Raw genomic sequence first — 21,989 nt, 5'->3', positions numbered from 1 at the left:
AACTGGCAACTTTCTGGCTTAAGAAAACACTATAAGAAATCAGGAAAAACAATTGTGGCAGTCAGTAACTGGTTACTTTTTTAGGACCAAGCAGAGGAAAAAATATGGAATCTCTCAATTCTGAGGCAAAAAGATTTGAATCATGACAAACAACAAAGAACGCTCCAACACATCACTAGTATTTTGTTGCACCACCTCTGGCTTTTATAACAGCTTGCAGTCTCTGAGGGCATGGACTAATGAGTGACAAACAGTACTCTATCAATCTGGCTAACTTTCTCTGATTGCTGTTGCCAGATCAGCTTTGCAGGTTGGAGCCTTGTCATGGACCATTTTCTCAACTTCCACCAAAGATTTCAATTGGATTAAGATCTGGACTATTTTGCAGGCCATGACATTGACCCTATGTGTCTTTTTGCAAGGAATGTTTTCACAGTTTTTGCTCTATGGCAAAATGCATTATCATCTTGAAAATGATTTCATCATCCCCAAACACTCCTTTCAATTGATGGGATAAGAAAAGTGTCCAAACTATCAACGTAAACTTGTGCATTTATTGATGATGTAATGACAGCCATCTCCTCAGTGCTTTACGACATGTCAGGCCCCCATATCATCAATGACTGTGGAAATTTACATGTTCTCTTCAGGCAGTCATCTTTATAAATCTCATTGGAACGGCACCAAACAAAAGTTCCAGCATCATCACCTTGCCCAATGCAGATTTGAGATTCATCACTGAATATGACTTTCATCCAGTCATCCACAGTCCACGATTGCTTTCCTTAGCCCATTGTACCTTGTTTTTTTTCTGTTTAGGTGTTAATGATGGCTTTTGTTTAGCTTTTCTGTATGTAAATCCCATTTCCTTTAGGCGGTTTCTTACAGTTCGGTCACAGACGTTGACTCCAGTTTCCTCCCATTTGTTCCTCATTTGTTTTGTTGTGCATTTTCGATTTTTGAGACATATTGCTTTAAGTTTTCTGTCTTGACGCTTTGATGTCTTCCTTGGTCTACCAGTATGTTTGCCTTTAACAACCTTCCCATGTTGTTTGTATTTGGTCCAGAGTTTAGACAACAGCTGACTGTGAACAACCCAACATCTTTTGCAACATTGCGTGATGATTTACCCTCTTTTAAGAGTTTGATATCCTCTCCTTTGTTTTCAATTGACATCCTCTCGTGTTGGAGCCATGATTCATGTCAGTCCACTTGGTGCAACAGCTCTCCAAGGTGTGATCACTGCTTTTTAGATGCAGACTAACGAGCAGATCTGATTGATGCAGGTGTTAGTTTTGGGGATGAAAATTTACAGGGTGATTCCATAATTTATTCCTCAGAATTGAGTGAGTCCATATTTTTTTCCCTCTGCTTGGTCTAAAAAAGTAACCGTTACTGACTGCCACAATTTTTTTTTCTTGATTTCTATAGTGTTTCTTAAAGCCAGATAGTTGCCATTTGAAATGACTTTAGTTTTGTGTCATGTCTGTGATCTGCTTTTTTTCTACAAAATTAAACAACTGAATGAACATCCTCCGAGGCCGGTGATTCCATAATTTTTGCCAGGGTTGTATTATTTGTCACTGTCATACTGTCATGGTTTGTCTCATGGTAAGCCTGTGTGTTACCCCCTTAATCCACTAAGAAGGGAGTGGGGCAGCAAGCCATTGCTGCAAATTGAAATTATATATATATATATATATATATATATATTGGCAAGAGTCTGACTTGAGTGAAACAGATAAGGGTGGGGGTGGGTGAGGGTGTTATCTTGGTTTGACCCTCCATCTGTCAGTGTATTTTGATTTGCATATAAAGGTCATTCAGACAGCCCATTTCCATTTGCATATTATTACAGTGGTTCGGCCCATCCTGTTTAAAATTTAGTTTTGTGCTTTTATATCCATCAGAATTGACTTCTGTTATGTTTTATTTACTGGATTACTGCTGCTAGAATTTGGACTAAAACAATAGCTGATATATTCAGTCCCTTGTGTCATTTTTCAGATTTGAAATGTATGTACCTGTTTCTAAGAAAAAAATAAAAAATAAAAAAAATCCACACTTCCTCATCACTTTTTTCTGACGTCACAGATAGTAAAACAAACTACTGTTTTAATCAGTTGATTATGAACAAAGAGCTGGCAAAAAAATACAAAGTTTATCATCTCCACCCGCATGCCGAAATCGCCTGCATTATTTATTTTTTTTATAATCACCATTCTGTGTTCTGAACTCTGCCGATATCGTCACTGTTGTCAGACTGAAGGTTTTCCTCCAAGGTTTATTCTCCCTCACTGTGGTCTATAATAAGGCTCAAAACCATCAGTCTGTGTCCTCCACAGCTGCTTCAGAATCACCTTCAGTCTGGACTTAAAAAAAAAAGCTCCACACTAGAAAAAAGAAAATGTCAGAAAACAGCTTGAGCAACGCTGTGTTTGCAATTGATTTGGGCTTGAATCAGCGGGTCCCGTTCTGGTGATGACGTAGCAACAATATGGTCTCGGCTGAGGGCTGAAATCGAGCGCAGGCTTCAGACAGCTGTAGTTTATTCTTCACCTGTGCACTTGTCATCGACTTTTATTTTCAGGATTTTTTAAAATATCAACATTTCATCATTTTTAGTGATTATTTGTGCACATTATTTTTGGTGTCACCTACACTTTAAAACTGTATTAAAGCTGTTTGATTCATGACGTTTATTTCTATTTGAGTCTAAAACGGGTTCCTGTTCTCACAATGTGGACTGTCCCGTGTCCTTGTGAGATCAGACACTTTAACACCCTGAGACAGAGTGTAAATGTAAACTACCTTACAGTAACTTTAATCTATAGAGTTTAACAGAGGATTCATATCCTGATAGACAAGAACTGATTCAATTTTCAAGGTCAAAGGTCAAAATCAGGAAGAATCTTGGAAAACTGGAAAAATCCCTATCCTTTAACATTTAATGGATTTTCAAAAATTCATAACTCTGTTAAAATAGACTGAATTCCTTTCATATTTGAAAGTGTTATGTAGGATGGTATCCTTTATCGACTGACAAAGTATGATCCAGATCTGATCCAGATTACAGATTTTGTGGCCATTTAAAGTTAACATTGAAAACCCCATTTAATGTATCTTTTACATTATGTCTTAATCAAATGTGCCCCAATCACTCCCCAATCACTGCCTTCACACCGACTGGCAGTCGCTGTATTGCGTGGCTCAGTATGTGCATAAAATAGACATCTTGTCTATTTTGGCCGTGCCTAGCTGACAGTGCAGGGAACACATGACTCGTGTCCCTCGAAAACAGCCACTCTGATTGACCATGAATGACAGCTTTCACATTGGCTCTGTTGCTTGTAGCTAATGTGATTAAGGGGTTATTTTGTATCTTAAGAAGGCGTGACGTACGTAAATATAGGTGTGTATATATAAGCTCTGAATATAAGTGCAGAGTGTGTAATAATGTGATTGATCGTAGGAGTTGCATCAGTGCCACATAGCCCCCATTATGAGATGAGGCCCCACAGCCGTGCAGGGCCCTGTAGCCACAGCAAACACCACAAAGCATTCCACCCCATGGTGGAGGACATGCAAGGCATATAACTATTACAACGTGCCTTCAAGGGACCAGCCACCCAATGAAATAGTGTAGCCAACCTCCCCCCAAGCAGCGGTGGGCACAGTTCAGCTAATCGATAACAAATAATTATTGAAGCTAATGTTTTTGCTAGTGGATTAGCTTTTCAGATAAGTTTAAAAACCATCATTGGATCAATTATGTTCTGGTAAATTTAGTTCCGATAACTTTCAGTCCAATGACATTTTTTTTGCTGGTAAAGTAAGCAAAGTTTAACGGTCAAAAATGTTTGTAAATCCTAAAATCAAACATTTTAGTCCAATCTGTTGTGTGTTTGTGGCAGACTGGCTGCCTGTCGCTTGCTGATGACATCATCATTAAGCGCAAAATGTGATTGGCCGGTCAACGCAGGGAGCATTGTGGGTAGTGTAGTTCAGGTTCACTTTGGACGTTATAGTGAGTGTTATCATCCACTGAACACAAAAATAAAATGGTCTTTTTTAACATTATTTTATTTTATTTCTTTGTGGCTGACGGTACGAGGGCTGTCAATAAAGTATAGGTCCTGTTTATTTTTTTCAAAAACTATATGGATTTCATTCATATGTTTTTCGTCAGACATGCTTGAACCCTCGTGCGCATGCGTGAGTTTTTCCACGCCTGTCGGTGACGTCATTCGCCTTTGAGCACTCCTTGTGGGAGGAGTTGTCCAGCCCCTCGTCGGAATTCCTTTGTCTGAGAAGTTGCTGAGAGACTGGCGCTTTGTTTGATCAAAATTTTTTCTAAACCTGTGAGACACATCGAAGTGGACACGGTTTGAAAAATTAAGCTGGTTTTCGGTGAAAATTTTAACGGCTGATGAGAGATTTTGAGGTGATACTGTCACTTTAAGGACTTCCCACGGTGCGAGACGTCGTGCAGCGCTCCCAGGCGCCGTCGTCAGCCTGTTTCAAGCTGAAAACCTTCACATTTCAGGCTCTGTTGATCCAGGACGTCGTGAGAGAACAGAGAAGTTTCAGAAGAAGTCGGTTTCAGCATATTATCCGGATATTCCACTGTTAAAGGAGATTTTTTTAATGCAAGACGTGCGGACGGATTGCAGCGTCGGATTGCAGCGTCGGCTCGCAGCCGCTGCAACGCTCCGCCACAGGAAAAACACCTCCGTTGGAAGCCTTAAGGACAAGTTGGAACATGTCCAGCTGTTAAACAATTTGTCATATACTCACTCCACTGAAAGCCATCAAAAGTCGCCTGGATTTTACAAATGGTTATCAACACGGAGGTGTTTTTCCTGTGCCGCCGCACCGCGCCGGCTGCGTCCCGACGCGCGGACCCGTCCGCACGTCTTTCATTAAAAAAATCTCCTTTAACAGTGGAATATCTGGATAAAATGCTGAAACCGACTTCTTCTGAAACTTCTCTGTTCTCTCACGACGTCCTGGATCAATAGAGCCTGAAATGTGGAGGTTTTCAGCTTGAAACAGGCTGACGACGGCGCCTGAGAGCGCTGCGCGATGTCCCGCTCCGTGGGAAGTCCTTAAAGCGACAGTATCACCTCAAAATCTCTCATCAGCCATTAAAATTTTCACCGAAAACCAGCTTAATTTTTCGAACTGTGTCCACTTCGATGTGTCTCACAGGTTTAGAAAAAATTTTGATCAAACAAAGCGCCAGTCTCTCAGCAACTTCTCAGACAAAGGAATTCCTATGAGGGGCTGGACGACTCCTCCCACAAGGAGTGCTCACAGGCGAATGACGTCACCGACAGGCGTGGAAAAACTCACGCATCCGCACGAGGGTTCAAGCATGTCTGACGTAAAAACATATGAATGAAATCCATATAGTTTTTGAAAAAATAAAAAGGACCTATACTTTATTGACAGCCCTCGTATAATTTAATTCCCAAGACTCGTAGGGGAGAGGAGCTCTGACAGTGCAGTTGTGTACAGAGGGACTTTTCTTCACCGTTTAGGCACAGTTTTGGATATAAAAAAGGACGCTTTATGTGGATTATTTATTCAGATGAATCCCACTGAAACTAACAAGTAAGAATATTTACTTTACTTGATTATTTACTATCATTTACTGCGTGTCTTTTACGCTGCCAATCAATGCATTAATGGATGTATTTCAGCTGTTTGACCCACAGGGTTCAAAGCGTATGAAAAAAGCAGCAGTTTTTTTTAGTTCGTACTTCTAATACTGTGTTTTGCTGCTTTTGAAAGATGATGACAGTGTTTGGGGTTTTATTTTTTTTATTCATTCATTTTCGTGCATTCTTATGTTTGTGATCCTTGAATTTACCCTGCAGTGAAAAGTAAAAGTGAAACTGGTTTATCAGAAGCTGACAGTGTTATCTGATGTGGCCGTGTCCGAATCAATACTAAAAGTTATCGGTTATCGGTCATCTGTAATAAAGATAATTTTTTAGCAGTTTATCAGTTTAGCATCATAAAAGATAACTTTTCACTTATCTGATTAATGATTAATGATTTTTGTTTAGCTGTGCCCACCACTGCCTGCAAGTGGGAGTGAAGCTGCCCTGTGAGCATGAGACATATTTTCATTTCATGTCATTTTATTTATATAGCGCCAAATCACAACTAAGTTGCCTCAAGGTGTTTCACACAAGTAAGGTCTAACCTTACCAACCGTTAGAGCAAACACACAGGCAACAGTGGTAAGGAAAAACTCCCTCTGATGATATTGAGGAAGAAACCTCAAACAGACCAGACTCAGAGGGGTGACCCACTGCTTAGGTTGTACTAATAAAAAACATTTTTAACAATAAAGATGAACATCAATTTTTTGAGAGCTATTAAGTCCACGCAGACGTCCAGGACAGCACCAGTTGGTTGGGGAGAGGAGGGGAGGGGTGGATTGGGTTTTCAGATCCAGGACACAGGACATAGGATACAAACCAGCAGGCCCAATGATGGGCAGAACCCAAAACCCCAGAGAGAAAGCACATAAATTGCCCACCTGGGATGGGCCACCAGGGCAAAAGCAACACTCCTGTCCTGGGTTAAAGCCCCCCTAGGCCATGGTAAGGGCTTCAAGACTGAAGAAAATTCACCATTCTGCTTTTTTAATGACTCCTGGATGACTTTGACTTGGTGCTTTGGGTCATTACAGAAAGTTGTCCCCAAGCTGTAGGTCTGAAGCAGTTCCTCTACTTCTTGGCACAGTAGAATGTGTTTCTGTCTTTAACATCAGATACAATGAAAATCACCATTTGTTAGAAACAACTATTTTTGGCACTATAGAGGGCCGGCTTGTCTCAGTTTCTTTGTTAACCACGTTGATCTTTGAGCAGAAAGCCAATATGTAGAGGGGCAGAAAGGTTAAGAAGTATTTTATCAGTGCAAAGCAAAAGACATAAATGCTCTGATCCATTTTTTTCCTAAGCCAGGAGCAGTGTCATAAAACCACAAATTAGCTGTCAGAAAGAAAGAAAGAGGCTGAGTGAGAGTTACGTTTAAGCGACTCACAGAATAACAAGATTGTGGAGGTTGGAAGGAAATACCTCAGGCATGGAACAATTTGAATGGAACAAAGAGTTATTTAAAAATAGACTGACCTGTGTTGTAAAAGAAGGAGTCTACAAAGGTACAGTTTTTGAAGAACGATCCCACGGAGGAGACGTCTTCAAAATAACAGTTGAGGAAAGATGAGTCGATGAATGTGACAGCTTTGAACTTCATAGTGATGAACCTGGACAGGGTTGGAAAATAAAGGCGGCCGATTCATGTTGATGATTCATTATTACTCAGGTGATGCTCAAGACACATTAGCAGTAAAACATATGAAAAGTAAGGCACAAAAAGTGATGTATATTTCACCTATTTACCAGGGAGCTGGCAACAATGGCATCACCAAAAACAAGACTGTGGGTTTTACATACAAAGAAATAATCAAAATAAATAAATAATAATAATAAATGGGAATTTGTTGACTTACTATTATTATTATTAATACAACCCAACCAAAACATTAACATGCATTCCTGAATGTTAAATGTTTCCCTGCATGTGCAGGGAAATTCATAGGAATATGTAGGGAAATATCCTGGGTTACTTTCATATGATATCATACAAAATCATAAGAATGCGAATATGTTGTATTACTACATATTGTGACACACTTCAGCGGATTGTTGCTGTATTAGTGTCCATAATCCTCAACAGAAAGGCCCGGTGTCGCAGACCGAATGGTCCCCCTAAAAATCGGTCCCTCCTGATGACGCGGTTCACTGATTATCACCTCGTTTCTGCTTCAAACTGCCTCCAGTCATCATCTTTCTCAGCGACAGATATCTTAAGCTTTTGTACAACAATCATATACACATAAATTCAGCATTATTTGATCAGAAAAGACGGAACGAGCTGCTAGCTGATGCGTTCACTGCACGTCGGACATTTCAAAGCATCATGGATTTTTGCCTCGTTTCTGCTAAAAACGAACTAGTTTCTGCTTAAAACTGACCTTAGAATGATTTAAGAGGTTTTACCTTCATCATCTGATGGTTAATAATTCCTTTAATCCATTTGATTGTTTTGGGTGAGGAGACTCCGTCTCAGACGTGCTGCTGTGGTCCCAAATAATGCATGCACAGATGCAAAAGGTGGACCGATTTTTAGGGGCGGACTGTTCAGTCTGCGGCACCAGGTTTCTTTCCATTGTCCTGCAATCCCAGTTTTGCAAGAGCATGATGGACTAATTTTGCTTCATCACATTGACCAGGTCAGTCACAGCCAAAATAATGGACTGATTAATTTAGTGGAGCTTGGGGGAGCTATGCAAGTGGTCTCCATGCATGTGTGTGTGTGTTTGTTCCCATCCATGGCCTTTACAACATGATTACATGAGCGCCAAATCACTGTACACACACACAAAAAGAAATCATCATCATGTAACTTCAGAGGGTGACCCGTTTTATTGTGTCAAATCCTGTAACAGTTGGAATTTGCCTCCCAATTACTTGATATTATTATTGTCACAGATCACAGCCTTTTTGTGTGAGGTCAAATGGCATTGACCATGACCTACTTTTTCTAGGTCAAATTAGGGAGGAGTCAAATGTTAATGAAAGCCCAAATACCTGTTTCTCAAGTGTAATTTGACAGGACCAACTGGTCCTCCCAGGTGGCCCGGTGGATTAGTGGTTAGCACTGTTGCCTCGCAGTGTGTGGAATTTGCGTGTTTGTGTGGGTTCCCTTCGGGTGCTCCAGCTTCCTCCCACGTGCTGGTTCGGTGAATTGGGAACTTTGAATTAACCGTGACTGTGTCTGTTTTTCTATGTGTGTCCCTGAAATAGACGAGTGTCCCACCTCCCACACTATGGCATCAAACACAGACTCAAATCGCTATTATAACTGATTCAATTCTTTCCTCACCCATTGAACATATTTTCAATAAATCTTTGTTGAACTCCAGCTCCTGCTTTTTGCTGTATTTGCTTTGTTAGATCATTTTCATATAATGTCACACATCAGGAAGCTGGTCAGTGAAGATACTCATAGATATTCACACTAAACAGTGTAGAAAAAAATGAAGACAAAAAAAAACTATGTCAGGCTGAAGTGGTCCACTTTCAGTGGCTTGACCATTAACTGGTACATAACGGTGATAGGAGAGAAGGTAGGAATAAAAGAGAAGATGTCAGTCCGGGTGGCAGACAAAGGGTTGCTGCAGGAGTTCTAGCTCGCTTACATCCAGCAACCTTTACAACCTGGCGAGCAGCATGCGCTTGTGGTGAAACAAAGACAGCAGAGGTTGGTGAAGCAACGCCCACTACTGGTGGACTTGAGACAATCCCGACTGGTCGAGTGGCACTCGTTAGTACCTCAGTCAAGATGTTTTTGGCCCTCTGCAGCTTATAACTGTGGCAACACCTGCTTTTACAACTCGGTGGATAATTTTACAGGTGGAGACGAGAACTGCTGATAGACGGGGCCGGTCCCACAGCTCACTGAGACCGTCTTGGCTCAGGTCATCCTGCACTGAGTCAGGTTTTTCAGCTCAAAAACAAAGGCTTCACATGTCTGCTGTGTGCGTAACAAAACTAATCAACTCAACAACTCTCCAGAATTAACTTAAATCTCTTCCACACATCTATATATTAAAAGCCAAGTGGCCTCTGTGTACGTGCACGCATGCGTGCATGTGTATAACTTCAATCATGGACAAACTGGGGAAAGGTGACATTTGCCCTTTGGTTTGTTTATGTATTTTGAGTCAAGGATGAATGTCACCAAAATGGAACATTGACAGGACTAATATTTTTGGAGAAACTACAGATATTATGTAACAACAGTGAACAATGGACGTTAATAATTACAACCCCAATTCCAATGAAGTTGGGACGTTGTGTCAAATGTAAATAAAAACAGAATCCAATGAATTTCAAATCCTCTTCAACCTATATTCAACTGAATACACCACAAAGACAAGATATTTAATGTTCAAACTGATAAACGTTATTGTTTTTGTGCAAATATTTGTTCATTTTGAAATGATGCCTGCAACACGTTTCTAAAAAGCTGGGACAGTGGTATGTTTACCACTGTGTTACATCACCTTTCCTTCTAACAACACTCAATAAGCGTTTGGGAACTGAGGACACTAATTGTTGAAGCTTTGTAGGTGGAATTCTTTCCCATTCTTGCTTGATGTACGACTTCAATTGTTCAACAGTCCAGGGTCTCTGTTGTCGTATTTTGTGCTTCATAATGTGCCACACATTTTCATTGGGCGACAGGTCTGGACTGCAGGCAGGCCAGTCTAGTACCCGCACTCTTTTACTACGAAGCCACGCTGTTGGAACACGTGCAGAATGTGGCTCGGCATTGTCTTGCTGAAATAAGCAGGGACATTCCTGAAAAAGACGTTGCTTGGCTGGCAGGATGTGTTGCTCCAAAACCTGGATGTACCTTTCAGCATTGATGGTGCCATCACAGATGTGTAAGTTGTCCATGCCATGGGCACTAACACACCCCCATACCATCACAGATGCTGGCTTTTGAACTTTGCACTGGTAACAATCTGGATGGTCTTTTTCCTCTTTTGTCCAGAGGACACGACGTCCATGATTTCCAAAAACAATTTGAAATGTGGACTCATCAGACCACAGCACACTTTTCCACTTTGTGTCTGTCCATTTCAAATGAGCTCGGGCCCAGAGAAGGCAGCGGCGTTTCTGGATGTTGTTGATGTTTGACTTTCACTTTTCATGGTAGAGTTTTAACTTGCACTTGTAGATGTAGCGACGAACTGTGTTAACTGACAATGATTTTCTGAAGTGTTCCTGAGCCCACGCGGTAAGATCCTTTACACAATGATGCTGGTTTTTAATGTAGTGTCGCCTGAGGGATCAAAGGTCACGGGCATTCAATGTTGGTTTTCAGCCTTGCCACTTACGTGTAGAAAGTCCAGATTCTCTGAATCTTCTGATTATATTATGGACTGTAGATGATGGAATCCCTAAATTCCTTGCAACAGAATGTCGAGAAACATTGTTCTTAAACTGTTGGACTATTTTTTCACGCAGTTGTTCACAAAGTGGTGATCCTCACCCCATCTTTGCTTGTGAACGGCTGAGACTTTTGGGGATGCTCCTTTTATACCCAATCATGACCCTCACAATTAGTGTCCTCAGTTCCCAAATGCTTATTGAGTGTTGTTAGAAGGAAAGGTGATGTAGCACAGTGGTAAACATACCACTGTCCCAGCTTTTTTGAAATGTGTTGCAGGCATCCATTTCAAAATGAGCAAATATTTGCACAAAAACAATAAAGTTTATCAGTTTGAACATTAAATATCTTGTCTTTGTTGTGGATTCAATTGAATATAGGTTGAAGATGTTTAGAAAATCATTGTATTCTGTTTTTAATTTACATTTTACACAACGTCCCAACTTCATTGGAATTGGGGTTGTACATTTTGGACTCACACGACATTCCAAATCATTATAGAAACTTTACATAATTTATTACCACTCTTGAAAAATGTCAGCTTCCTATTTTATAAACACTACCCAATCTAGAGCCCGTGGATCCCCACAGACAACACACTAGTCTTTAATATTGTGTCAGACGGTACCCATGTCAATTTGGTTTCAGACCAGTATACCAATCTCCTCTACTTTTAGCATGTAACATGACTTTTTGACATGCTTTTGATCTGCTGCATGCTGCTTTAAGGCAATATCATGGTGTTGGATTTATTTTATCTTTTATTAAAAGTGGCTTCTGTTGTGGTGCAGGAATGGAAAAACACAACAACAATATTTTACTGCATCTTTTCTCTGGCCTTTGTGTGCGTAAGAATCATAACCACAAAGAGAGGCGGAGGGTGAGACCGATAAGCAAGTTAATTTCCTGGTGCTGGAGTAGATAAAAGATCCAGGATTAATATTAGCAGTGGAAAGGTGTTGTTTGCCTCACTGACGACAAATAGTACTGCGTTTCCACAACGGGAAGTGGTGCTCATGGGTTTATGTGTTACATCACAGAAAACTAAGGCTGGATAAGTGGAGCGTCAGCTGCATCGGTCTCAGAGTGAGACGTATCACATCAGTTTGTGTCCCCGGCTCACCTGTCGTTGAGAAAAACCCCATTTCTGTGGATCTGGTTCTCCAGGGTGAAGTTAAAGGTGAAATCTTCAATCCGTTCATTGTTGTGGATCTTCACTCTGGAGGCATATTCATCGGCCTGAAGATGCTTGATAACGTCGGGGAACCACACAGATAGTCCGTAATACCTGGGCAGAGTAACAGTCACTGTAGTAAAGTGCAGGGCAGAGGAGCATTACACGTTTTATCAGCCAACCAGCGGAAAGTTGTTTTGGTTGGAAAAAAAAGATGTAAAATGCAGCAACATGTCATCAGTGTCTCATTTATTAAACTTTGTAACTGCAAAATATTGCTCATTTGTAGTGATTTCTCTTGAACTATATAGATATAAAGACATAAAAATAAGTAAAGAAAATAACTTGTTAAAAACAAATATTTGTGCACATAAAAATAATAAAAAAAACAAAAAAACAAGCAACTAAAGGTGTCCTCTTTTGGGTATAATAAAGATCTGTTCTCAGGTTGAGTCAAACCAGAATGAGGGAGGCTTTGTTTTTTTGTTTTTTTGTTTTAGGATAATCAATCTGAATAGCCTACTGATGCATTAAACATTTTATTGTGAAATGGTATGAGCAACATGAACTATCTGATGTTGTTTAACTTTGCTACCAGTAACATCAGCGAGTCACATCATCTTGGAAGTACAAATGTTACAATGTTAATCAAAATAAAGGTTTCAAAATAAAAGTTTTGAAAATTAATTCCCCAAATTTTCATAATAAAGGATGCACATCATCGTGCCATGTGCACGCCATATCTGAAAGATGAGGTTGATCTGACAATTAGAAGAATAATAGAATAAAAATTTTCACCTTTCATCATTTTTCTGAAGCATGTTGAGGAAATGAATTTGAACAAGAGAGAAACATGGTTCATGGATGCAAACACTTGATGTAACCTATATCATGTCAGTATAATTCTGTGGAGCACATTTTGCGAGTATTTGCACACTAGTGAAATACTTTATGCTAATGATTTCACCAAGAATTCTTTTCAGTGTGTTTTAGGCTTTGTTCAAAATGTGCTCATGATGGAACATCTCCATTGGAATTTTGGATTGTGCACCTGCCACTATAAATTAAGTCTGTGAGCATGTGTTGGTGCTGTGCATCATCGCATCCACCCCACTATGGAACTGCCTTGGGTCCTGGATGGCAACCACCTAGGCAGACAACCAGTTCAAGATTCAAGAGATTCAAGATTCAAGAGTTTTATTGTCATATGTACAGCAGAAACAGGCAGTTACACTATACAATGAAATTCTTACTTTGCTATTCCTCCATTCACCAATATAATCTTAAAAAAAGAGAGAGAGAGAAAGGAAAAGGCGAAATGTTTAAAATAAAAAACACTTAAGTTATTGTGCAAATTGTGCAAATATGTGGAGCAGCGATTCAGAGAGTGCAAATCACGAGTAACAGATGTGGACAGTAGTATTCAGAACAAATATAAATAAACCTATGTAAAGAGTATTTTAATAGCAGCAGTACGGTGTATTTAAGGTGCAATCTGGTGTAAATAGGCAAAAGTTAAAAACAGTTCAGGGTGGGAGGGGAGAGGAGGTAGTGTATGATGTGTTTATAAGCCTGATGGCCTGTGAATAGAAACTGTTTGTTAGTCTTGTGGTCCTGGACTTCACACTCCTGTAACGTCTGCCTGAAGGTAGGAGTGTAAAGAGGTTGTGCTGGGGGTGAGTGCTGTCCTTGATTATATTCTGGGCCCTCCTGATGACTCTGGTGTGATAAATGTCCTGTAGTGAGGGAAAGGCTGCTCCTGAGATGGACTGAGCAATCTTGATCACACGCTGGAGAGCCTTTCTGTCCTGAGCAGTGCAGTTGTCATACCAGACTGTGATGGCGCTGGTGAGAACACTCTCAATCGTACTACTGTAGAAGGTGCTGAGAATTTTGGCTGGCATGCCAAATTTCCTTGGTCTTCTCAGAAAGTATAATCGCTGCTGGGACTTCCTTATGATGGTCTGTGTGTTGTGAGACCAGGTGAGATCCTCACTGATATGGATGCCAAGGAATTTGAAAGTTCTCACCCTCTCCACCTCCGTTTCACCTATATACAGGGGTGTGTGCAGCACCTGCTTCTTCCTTGGATCAACAATCATTTCTTTGGTCTTGTCTGCATTTAATAAAAGATTGTTGTCATGACACCAGGCCACAAGCTCAGCCACCTCCTTCCTGTATGCTGTCTCTTCCCCGCCAGTGATCAGACCAATGACTGTAGTATCGTCGGCAAACTTGATGATACTGGTGTTATTCTGAGAGGTCATACAGTCGTGTGTGAAGAGTGTGTACAGGAGGGGACTCAGCACACAGCCCTGGGGGACTCCAGTGTTCACTGTTCTTGTGCTGGATGTACAACTGCCGATTCTGACTGACTGGGGTCTATTCGTAAGGAAGTTCAACACCCAGTTGCAAATGGCAGGTGTCAGTCCAAGAGCGAGGAGCTTCTCTATAAGTTTGTATGGTATGACAGTGTTGAATGCTGAGCTATAGTCGATAAACAGCATTCTGACATACGTATCCTTTCCCTCCAAGTGAGTGAGGGCTGTTTGAAGGGCAGTATTGACTGCGTCATCTGTGGAGCGGTTTCCGACGGATATGAGTCATGACAATCCTCTCAAAGCACTTCATCACAATTGGGGTGAGTGCCACAGGGCGGTAGTCATTTAGGCAGGTCACAGCACTTTTTTTTGGAATGGGTACGATGGTGGTACTCTTGAAACATGATGACACAAAGGCTTGTGCAAGTGACAGGTTGAATATATCCATGAACACATCAGTCAGTTCTGATGAGCAGACACTGAGTGCACGCCCTGGGATGTTATCTGGGCCAGTTGCTCTCCGTGGGTTTATTCTCCTCAAGTTCCTGCGCACATCTGCTGGTGTGACAATGAGCGGTGCGTTCTGTGTACGCTCCTTGGCCACCACCTCTTCCAGTCGATCATGGTTGAGGGCTTCAAAGTGAGCATAGAACTCATTCAGCTCATCAGGTAGTGAAGAGTGGCTGGTTGTGGCTGACCTGCTCGTCTGTTGATAGTTGGTGATGTGCTGCAGTCCGTGCCGCATGCGCCGGGAGTCTGTGCTGGTGTAGTAGCCCTCCAGTTTTTGTCTGTACTGTCTCTTTGCCTTACTGATAGATCTGCGCAGGTCATATCTGGACCTTTTGTAGTTCATCCCCACCTCTTGAAAATAACCAACTATCTACCAAAGCCAGGTGAAACGTGGGCTTCTCCCTCAATGCCCACCACACGCTGGGCTCCTCAACACGGAGGCACCTGCATGCTGGATCGTGTCCAGAGAAACCTGATATATGACCAAAATGTTGTAGTTAACATTCTCTGACAATACAAGTGTTACTCTTCATCTGAGTCACCATAAGTAACTGCTGGTTTGACACAAAGTCATTCCACCATTAGCCAAGGATGCTCTGAGGACCCAGAGACATGAACGTCACTGCCGAGACAACAACCGGCACGTAAAAATAATCATGCACCTGATGTGAGGAAGATTCCTGGTCCACTAATTTAATAAACGGGTCGATAAAAAATGAAAAATGCCTCCTTCTTTGAAATAGATTCCCTCCATCAAATCTGACTTGTCAACCTTCATCAAGGACAATAAAGGAGACAGGATCTAACTCACAGCTAAGAGCTTCACTGAAACTCTGTAATTAAGATGAGAAGTGGCTGCAGTTCTTCTAAGTACCAGGAGAGAAACAGAGCAATTTAACATGACAGAAATGTACAGTAATAAAGTGGTGTATTAGTTAGTAGAACTCGACCTGAAGGAAGATATTTTACACTTGAGCTTTTTACACCATTGAATTTTATAATGACACCAAATAAAAACATAAATATAAATAAGAAATAAATATTATATATAAATATAAAAGCCATATAAATATAAACATATAAATATAAAAGCCAAAAAATGGCATGCGTAAGTATACATAGCTTTAAGTATAAACACAACCAAATAATTACTTTAACATCCAGTTTTCTTTAAATAAGTCAGGGGATGGACACATGAACATTTTCAAGTCACCAAATAGTAAGAAGTACAAACAGTATTTCACTGTGTACTAAATCTATCTGGGGGAGGCAGTTCTTGGGATACAGATACAGGCCATCAGTGGCAGTGGGGTGGAGGAAGTAGGGTCCAGGTCAGCAACTGTATGCAGCAGAGCTGTGAGTTACAACTGACTTTTTAAAAACAATGCGTATGCTTTCTGTTGGTTATAAGTTGATGACTGAAAGGGATGGCAGCTGCTTCCTATTTGGGATTACCACTGTTCTTGATTAGGTGAATGTGAATGAAAGCTTTGAAATCGGAGTCTTCCTGGCAGAACTTACGCTCTGCCACATTTCTCAAAAACTGAATAACTGTGCAAGAAAAAACAATTGAGGAAAGCCACTAAAATAGCAAACAACCGTGAAGATGCCATCTGTGGTTGTGACTGGAGAAACTGTGCACAGTGCAGCTTTTACCAGTTGTGCCACCATTTACACAGCAACATGCTTGAGAGACAGAGGGTTTTCTAAAAAAAGAAAAATTTCAGCAGAAGGCACATTCCAGATATTAGATGTGATCTGCTTTGCTGTATGAAAAATCATTCGCTTCATAAATGAAGATACCAGTGAGGAAAGCCACCAAGACACCCATGGCAAATCTGAAGGAGGTACCAGCTTCTGTGGCTAAAACTGACCGAATTTGCGCTGTGCACAATTTCTTCAGTTGCAGCCACAGAAGCTGATACCTCCTTCAGATTTGGCTGTCTTGGTGTTTTCCTCACTGGTCTCCTTCGTGCACAGTCGTTCAATTTTTGAGAAATGTGGCAGAGTGTAAGTTCTGCCAGGAAGACTCAGACTTCAAAGCCTTCATTCAGATTCACCTAATCAATAACAGCAGTAATCCCAAATAAGAAGCAGCTTGCTTCCTTTTCAGTCATCAACTTATAACCAATAGAAAGCATACACATTGTTTAAAAAATATCATTTGTAACTCAGTTGCTGACCTGGATCCTACTTCCTCCAAACCACTGCCACTGATGGCCTGTCTGAGCTCTGTCCCTGCCTTGTTCAGACAGCAGAATCCAAGATCTACATACCACAACACTTCCTTTCCGCCAAAGACTGTTCTGTACCTGATCACTATGGTTTCAAATCTTTTTCTTGTCTGCTGAGTCTTTGTGGTAGAACTGCTTCCTCCAGACAGATTTTTAAAGTACAGCACCATACTGTTTGCATTTCTTAACGACTGAGGTAAATGAAGTCCAATATGCATTAAGTGACTTGGAAATGTTCAGGCGTCACAACTTAGGTTTCAGTGTGAGTTTAAAGGGAAACAATTTAGAACTTTTTTATAAAAGGCCTGATTTTTATTTATTTATTTATTTTGATGTCATTACAAAATTAAAATTTGCAAAAGATCAACAGTTCACAAACACTTTGGTAGCATGTTAAAGAACTTTTTGCAAAACATTGTAGACAGAAAATCATACCCAAAGGACAGCGTGAACCAGACTGCAGCCAGCTTCAGAGTGTTGTCTTTCACCGGATAATTGAAGCATTTCATGAAAGTTGCCCAAATCTGTCATGAGAGGAGCAAGATTGTTACATCAGTGAAATCTCAATGAACATGAAATGTTGGGGTGGGGTGGTGGGTGGGGGAGTTCCATGGATCATACTCCTCTAAGCTCAGCCTTTATCTTGAAGAGGACTTTAAGCACAGGGTTGGATGACTCGTTCTGCATCTCCACCAGCTCGTCCAGCTGTTTGGGGATTTTTATCCTGTTCACCTGTAGGGGGACACACCGATCTGTCACTGGCTCTTCATGCTGCAGCACCATTAATGGTGGAAGTGCAGAGAGAGTATGTGCTCACAGTGAAGACTCTCTCTGGCTCTCCACGTGCGCGCATGTTGGTGTCGTGGATGTGTTTGAGCACCATCCAGGCCTCGTCGTGTTTACCCATCTAACAAAGACAGCAAAGCCGTGCTCGTTATGCAAACATACATGAAGGTGGCACCAACATGGTGCCACCTACACAAAAAGAGGACAGCATGATCAGTACAGCAGGTGCAGCAGGTGATGTTACTTTAAACTCTCAAATTAATCCTAATTTTGCCAGGATTTAGGAATAACTGTCATTATATATATATATATATATATATATATATATATATATATATATATATATATATATATATATATATATATATATATAGAGTCTTCATTTTAAGAGCCCATAATTAATTGGACAAGTTAAATAGAAAGATTATAGTATTATTAACTTTAAATATTCAGGGAATGGAGACATGAACATTTCCAAGTCATTGAATCCACATCATTCACATCACAAAGAATGCAAATGATACAGTGCTGAGCTGTAAATTGGTAAATCTGTCTGCAGCAGTTCTCAAAAACTGAGCCACTGAGCAAAAAAAAAAAAAAATGAGATGAGTGAGGGAAGCCACCAAGACATCAATGCCAACTTTAAGGGCCCCTTCACACGTAGTGCGAATACGTACAACTCAGGGCGACTCACGGCGGTAGAGCTCATAGGAGCGCACCACGAAACATTGCGCCAACAAGCAGGCGTGGACAATCCCGGTGCGACAGTTCGTGCATGCAACAGTGTCTTTCAAGCAGGAACATAGTGCAAACTGCTGCAGCTGCTCACACTGTGGGGCGAGGTGCACCACATCATGCCTCTGATGTGGAGGAAAATAAAATAAAACCAGCTGCATAATTAGTGAATATCACTGGGTTGATATAAATATTACATAAAAGGGGGACGACTTACAGAACCGCACGGTTAAATAACCCTGGTTAAATAAAAAGAAAAAAATGCCACTCATGGGATTTGAACCTGCACACTCTGAATACTAAACAGAAACTTTACTGCTGCACTACAATCACTGTCTTATAACAGGAGTGTGAAATGGTTAAAATCAACAATAAATGTATTTTCTAAAAAAAAAAGAAAAAAGGCGCTGTGATAACTGACCAAACAGTGTTTGGTACGGCGTATTTCTGCTGATACATGACTGAAAGAGGCGTATTTGTCGCTCTGTCAGGTTGTCCTGGTCCTGCGGCGCGCCGCTCACAGCCCTCACGGCCCAACACGTGTGTCCTGTCAGATGTGACATTCAGATCACCTGCTGTGTGTCCAAACAGACTGATGGTCCATTTTTATGTTTTTATGTATTTATGTATTCCCACACAAGCCCACACACGCCTGTATCCGTCAAAACACGGGACGTGTGCTGCAACTGTGATGTCCAGAACCGGAGATGTCTCAACAGCTGTGGGCAGCCAGCCACGCCCCCCTGTCCTGTCAGACAGGGGGGGCGCACAGACTAAAATGCCACTCTGTGATTAGATAGTGGGGGGGTGTACACATGTGTTGGGGGGAAGCTGGGGGGAGCGTGCAAAACGCAGACACACGTGTTGTGGGGGAGCTGACACTCTGGCACGCCACATGTGCAACTTCACTCTCGTGGGGCACTTAGACAAATTTCACATCCAGCTCGACAGTGATCGTCTGCTGACTGCGGTCGTGTTAATAGTGTGAGTGGCGACACATTTTCTAAGTGCCAAGCGGTGTTAGATCTTTGTGTGTCACCTGGAACTTGGCCGACACCTGCTGCGAGAGTGTTCAATGGGCTCACACAGCGCACACTCTGTTTTGTATCCGCCGGTGTGCGCAAATATTTGTAGCAACGGGTGCACTTTATGCACAAATCGACCAAATGTGCACTATGTGTGAAGGGGCCCTTAAGGCTTGCATCCACTTCCTTGATACTCCAGCACTGGGCAGCTGGTGTTCTCCAGTTTATAGGGAAGGACAAGTGCTTCTCTGATTGGTTGATATGTTTAGACTTCAAAACACCCATGAGTAATGAACCCAACCCTTTTGCACACTGCACCCAGGCAGCTTTGTGCCACTACTTGCTGCTGCTTAAAATAATGCTTGGATATGCCCCAAATGGATTTGCATCCTCTGCCCAACACATTTTAGCATCCATTGTCAAAACACAGCCCAAATGGCTTAAAATAATATTCTACAACTGCTTTGATATTTCCTGACATGCAAACAAGATTTATAGATCAACACACTGCCAGTTTGACACGTGACATCAGAGGCAGACTCCATCTTACCTCCAGGTAGAATCGGGGACTCTCAGGCATAAAAGTGAGGGCTACTACTGCAGAGACACATGGCAGCGCACACACCACCACAAACACTCTCCAGCTGTGGAACTGATAGGCTGAACCCATGCTGAAGCTCCAGCCTGCATCAAAACACACAGAAATACACCAGTGAAGAGAAATACAACTTAAACGGAGCAACTTGTGAAATGACAAAGCTGATGCAGGTTTTTTTTTATCACACTGGAGTTTTAATTTTTCTGCATTTTATGACAGAAAGTGTTATACAGAAAGTGTATCCAGTGTGTAGGTTTATTTATGTTTTCCTCTGCTAAAATTTAATGGAATGAAACAACGTATAAGTTCACCAACCTCCTCGTGTCAGTACACAGTCTCTCTCACCAGCTTTCGTCTCTGTACTACAGTCTCCACTCTCACACTCAGTGAGAAATAATTGCAACTGGCACTCAAAAATGCAAAGAATACTCATGACAGAGGATGGGTGTTTGCTGTATTATATGAGTAACCAATGCAGGATTTGGTTGTGACCTGGCTGTTGTAAAATATTTGGAGGGTCATTATTATGTTGCTCCCATGGTTGTTGCTTTATTTGAAGTGTGAATTGGGGTGCCTGGCTTTGTGACTGTCTTGGATCAAGACTAAGACCCTGGATTTGAAATTTGGGGTTCCACAGGGATCCGTTTTAGGCCCACTGCTTTTCTCCCATTGTGTAGCACCCCTTGGGCATATACTGCGGTGTTTTGGGATTGTCTTTCATTGCTATGTAGTTGATACTCAGTTGTACATGCCAATAATTGCTGGTGATCTCATTCACATAAAATCTTTAGAAGATTGCCTTGCAGCAGTGAGAACCTGGATGTCTAGTAACTTCCTACTTTAAAACTGTGATAAGACTGAAATGATGGTTCTTGGTCCAGCGAGACATCAGCATCAATTTGACCAGCTGGCGCTTAGCTTAGGGCCCTGTCCCACTGGGGAGAGGATTAATTGTGCATGAACTGAGTATACAAATTGCAGGTGTTTGTTGTCATCCGCAACCAAAATGGCCAGAAATGACAAATGTGCCAGTATGATTCACGGATATATTAATAATACATAGCAAATATATGATGAACAATCACGGTTATATAACGCATGTAGTGAGGAAACGGATCCGACACATTGAGATTATCACGGCAGCATTACGGGTGTATTATGAATGCATCATGCACGTGTTGCATGTGCACTTTATCTGCATTGCGGTCATAAAAGAAGCTCACTCGGGCTGTCGGCATCACTATTTACACCAAAAATATAACCTCTGGAGTATTTGCTGGACTTGGACAAGCTGATCACAGAGTTAATGTTCATGTTGGCATGCAAGGGTTAACTGTTCATGAGTTTGGGGAGCGGGAGGGGGGAAGCCGCTCGGGGTGTAAGACTGTGTTTTTTTTTTTGTTTTTTTTTTTTGTTTTTTTTGAGAGCGGCACAGAAAACAGACTTCAGCGTGAGTTGTGGCTAAACAGCAACTCTTCCTTTTGTTGGTGTTAAATAAAGGTCCTGGATTGCAGCAGCTACGTCTTTGTGGATTTACACAGCCGGACCGGCACTGACTGGCAG

At 41.4% G+C, this 21,989-nt stretch overlaps 1 protein-coding gene and 1 long non-coding RNA gene across 2 annotated transcripts in view; one reads left to right on the top strand and one right to left on the bottom strand.

The window, feature by feature from the left end:
• Window positions 1–21,989, bottom strand: part of LOC117529312 (synaptic vesicle glycoprotein 2C-like) — a 139,110-nt gene that overhangs the window by 46,951 nt on the left and 70,170 nt on the right. Inside the window, exons 4-9 of the mRNA XM_034192061.1 lie at window positions 20,379–20,512; window positions 18,100–18,189; window positions 17,904–18,014; window positions 17,718–17,806; window positions 12,167–12,331; window positions 7,152–7,285 (exon numbers count right to left, since the gene is read on the bottom strand). Coding sequence (XP_034047952.1) covers window positions 7,152–7,285; window positions 12,167–12,331; window positions 17,718–17,806; window positions 17,904–18,014; window positions 18,100–18,189; window positions 20,379–20,512 — 723 coding nt within the window. The remainder of the gene's footprint in view (window positions 1–7,151; window positions 7,286–12,166; window positions 12,332–17,717; window positions 17,807–17,903; window positions 18,015–18,099; window positions 18,190–20,378; window positions 20,513–21,989) is intronic.
• The window catches only part of LOC117529314, a 24,391-nt gene continuing 2,679 nt past the window's right edge, over window positions 278–21,989 (top strand). The window contains exons 1-2 of the long non-coding RNA XR_004565989.1: window positions 278–289; window positions 6,722–6,727. This is a non-coding gene — a long non-coding RNA (uncharacterized LOC117529314). The remainder of the gene's footprint in view (window positions 290–6,721; window positions 6,728–21,989) is intronic.

This window comes from Thalassophryne amazonica, chromosome 17 (assembly GCF_902500255.1).
Source record: "Thalassophryne amazonica chromosome 17, fThaAma1.1, whole genome shotgun sequence".
NCBI lineage: Eukaryota > Metazoa > Chordata > Actinopteri > Batrachoidiformes > Batrachoididae > Thalassophryne > Thalassophryne amazonica.
The sequence above is the reverse complement of the archived record's forward strand: the minus strand, read 5'-3'. Positions and strand labels throughout refer to the sequence as shown.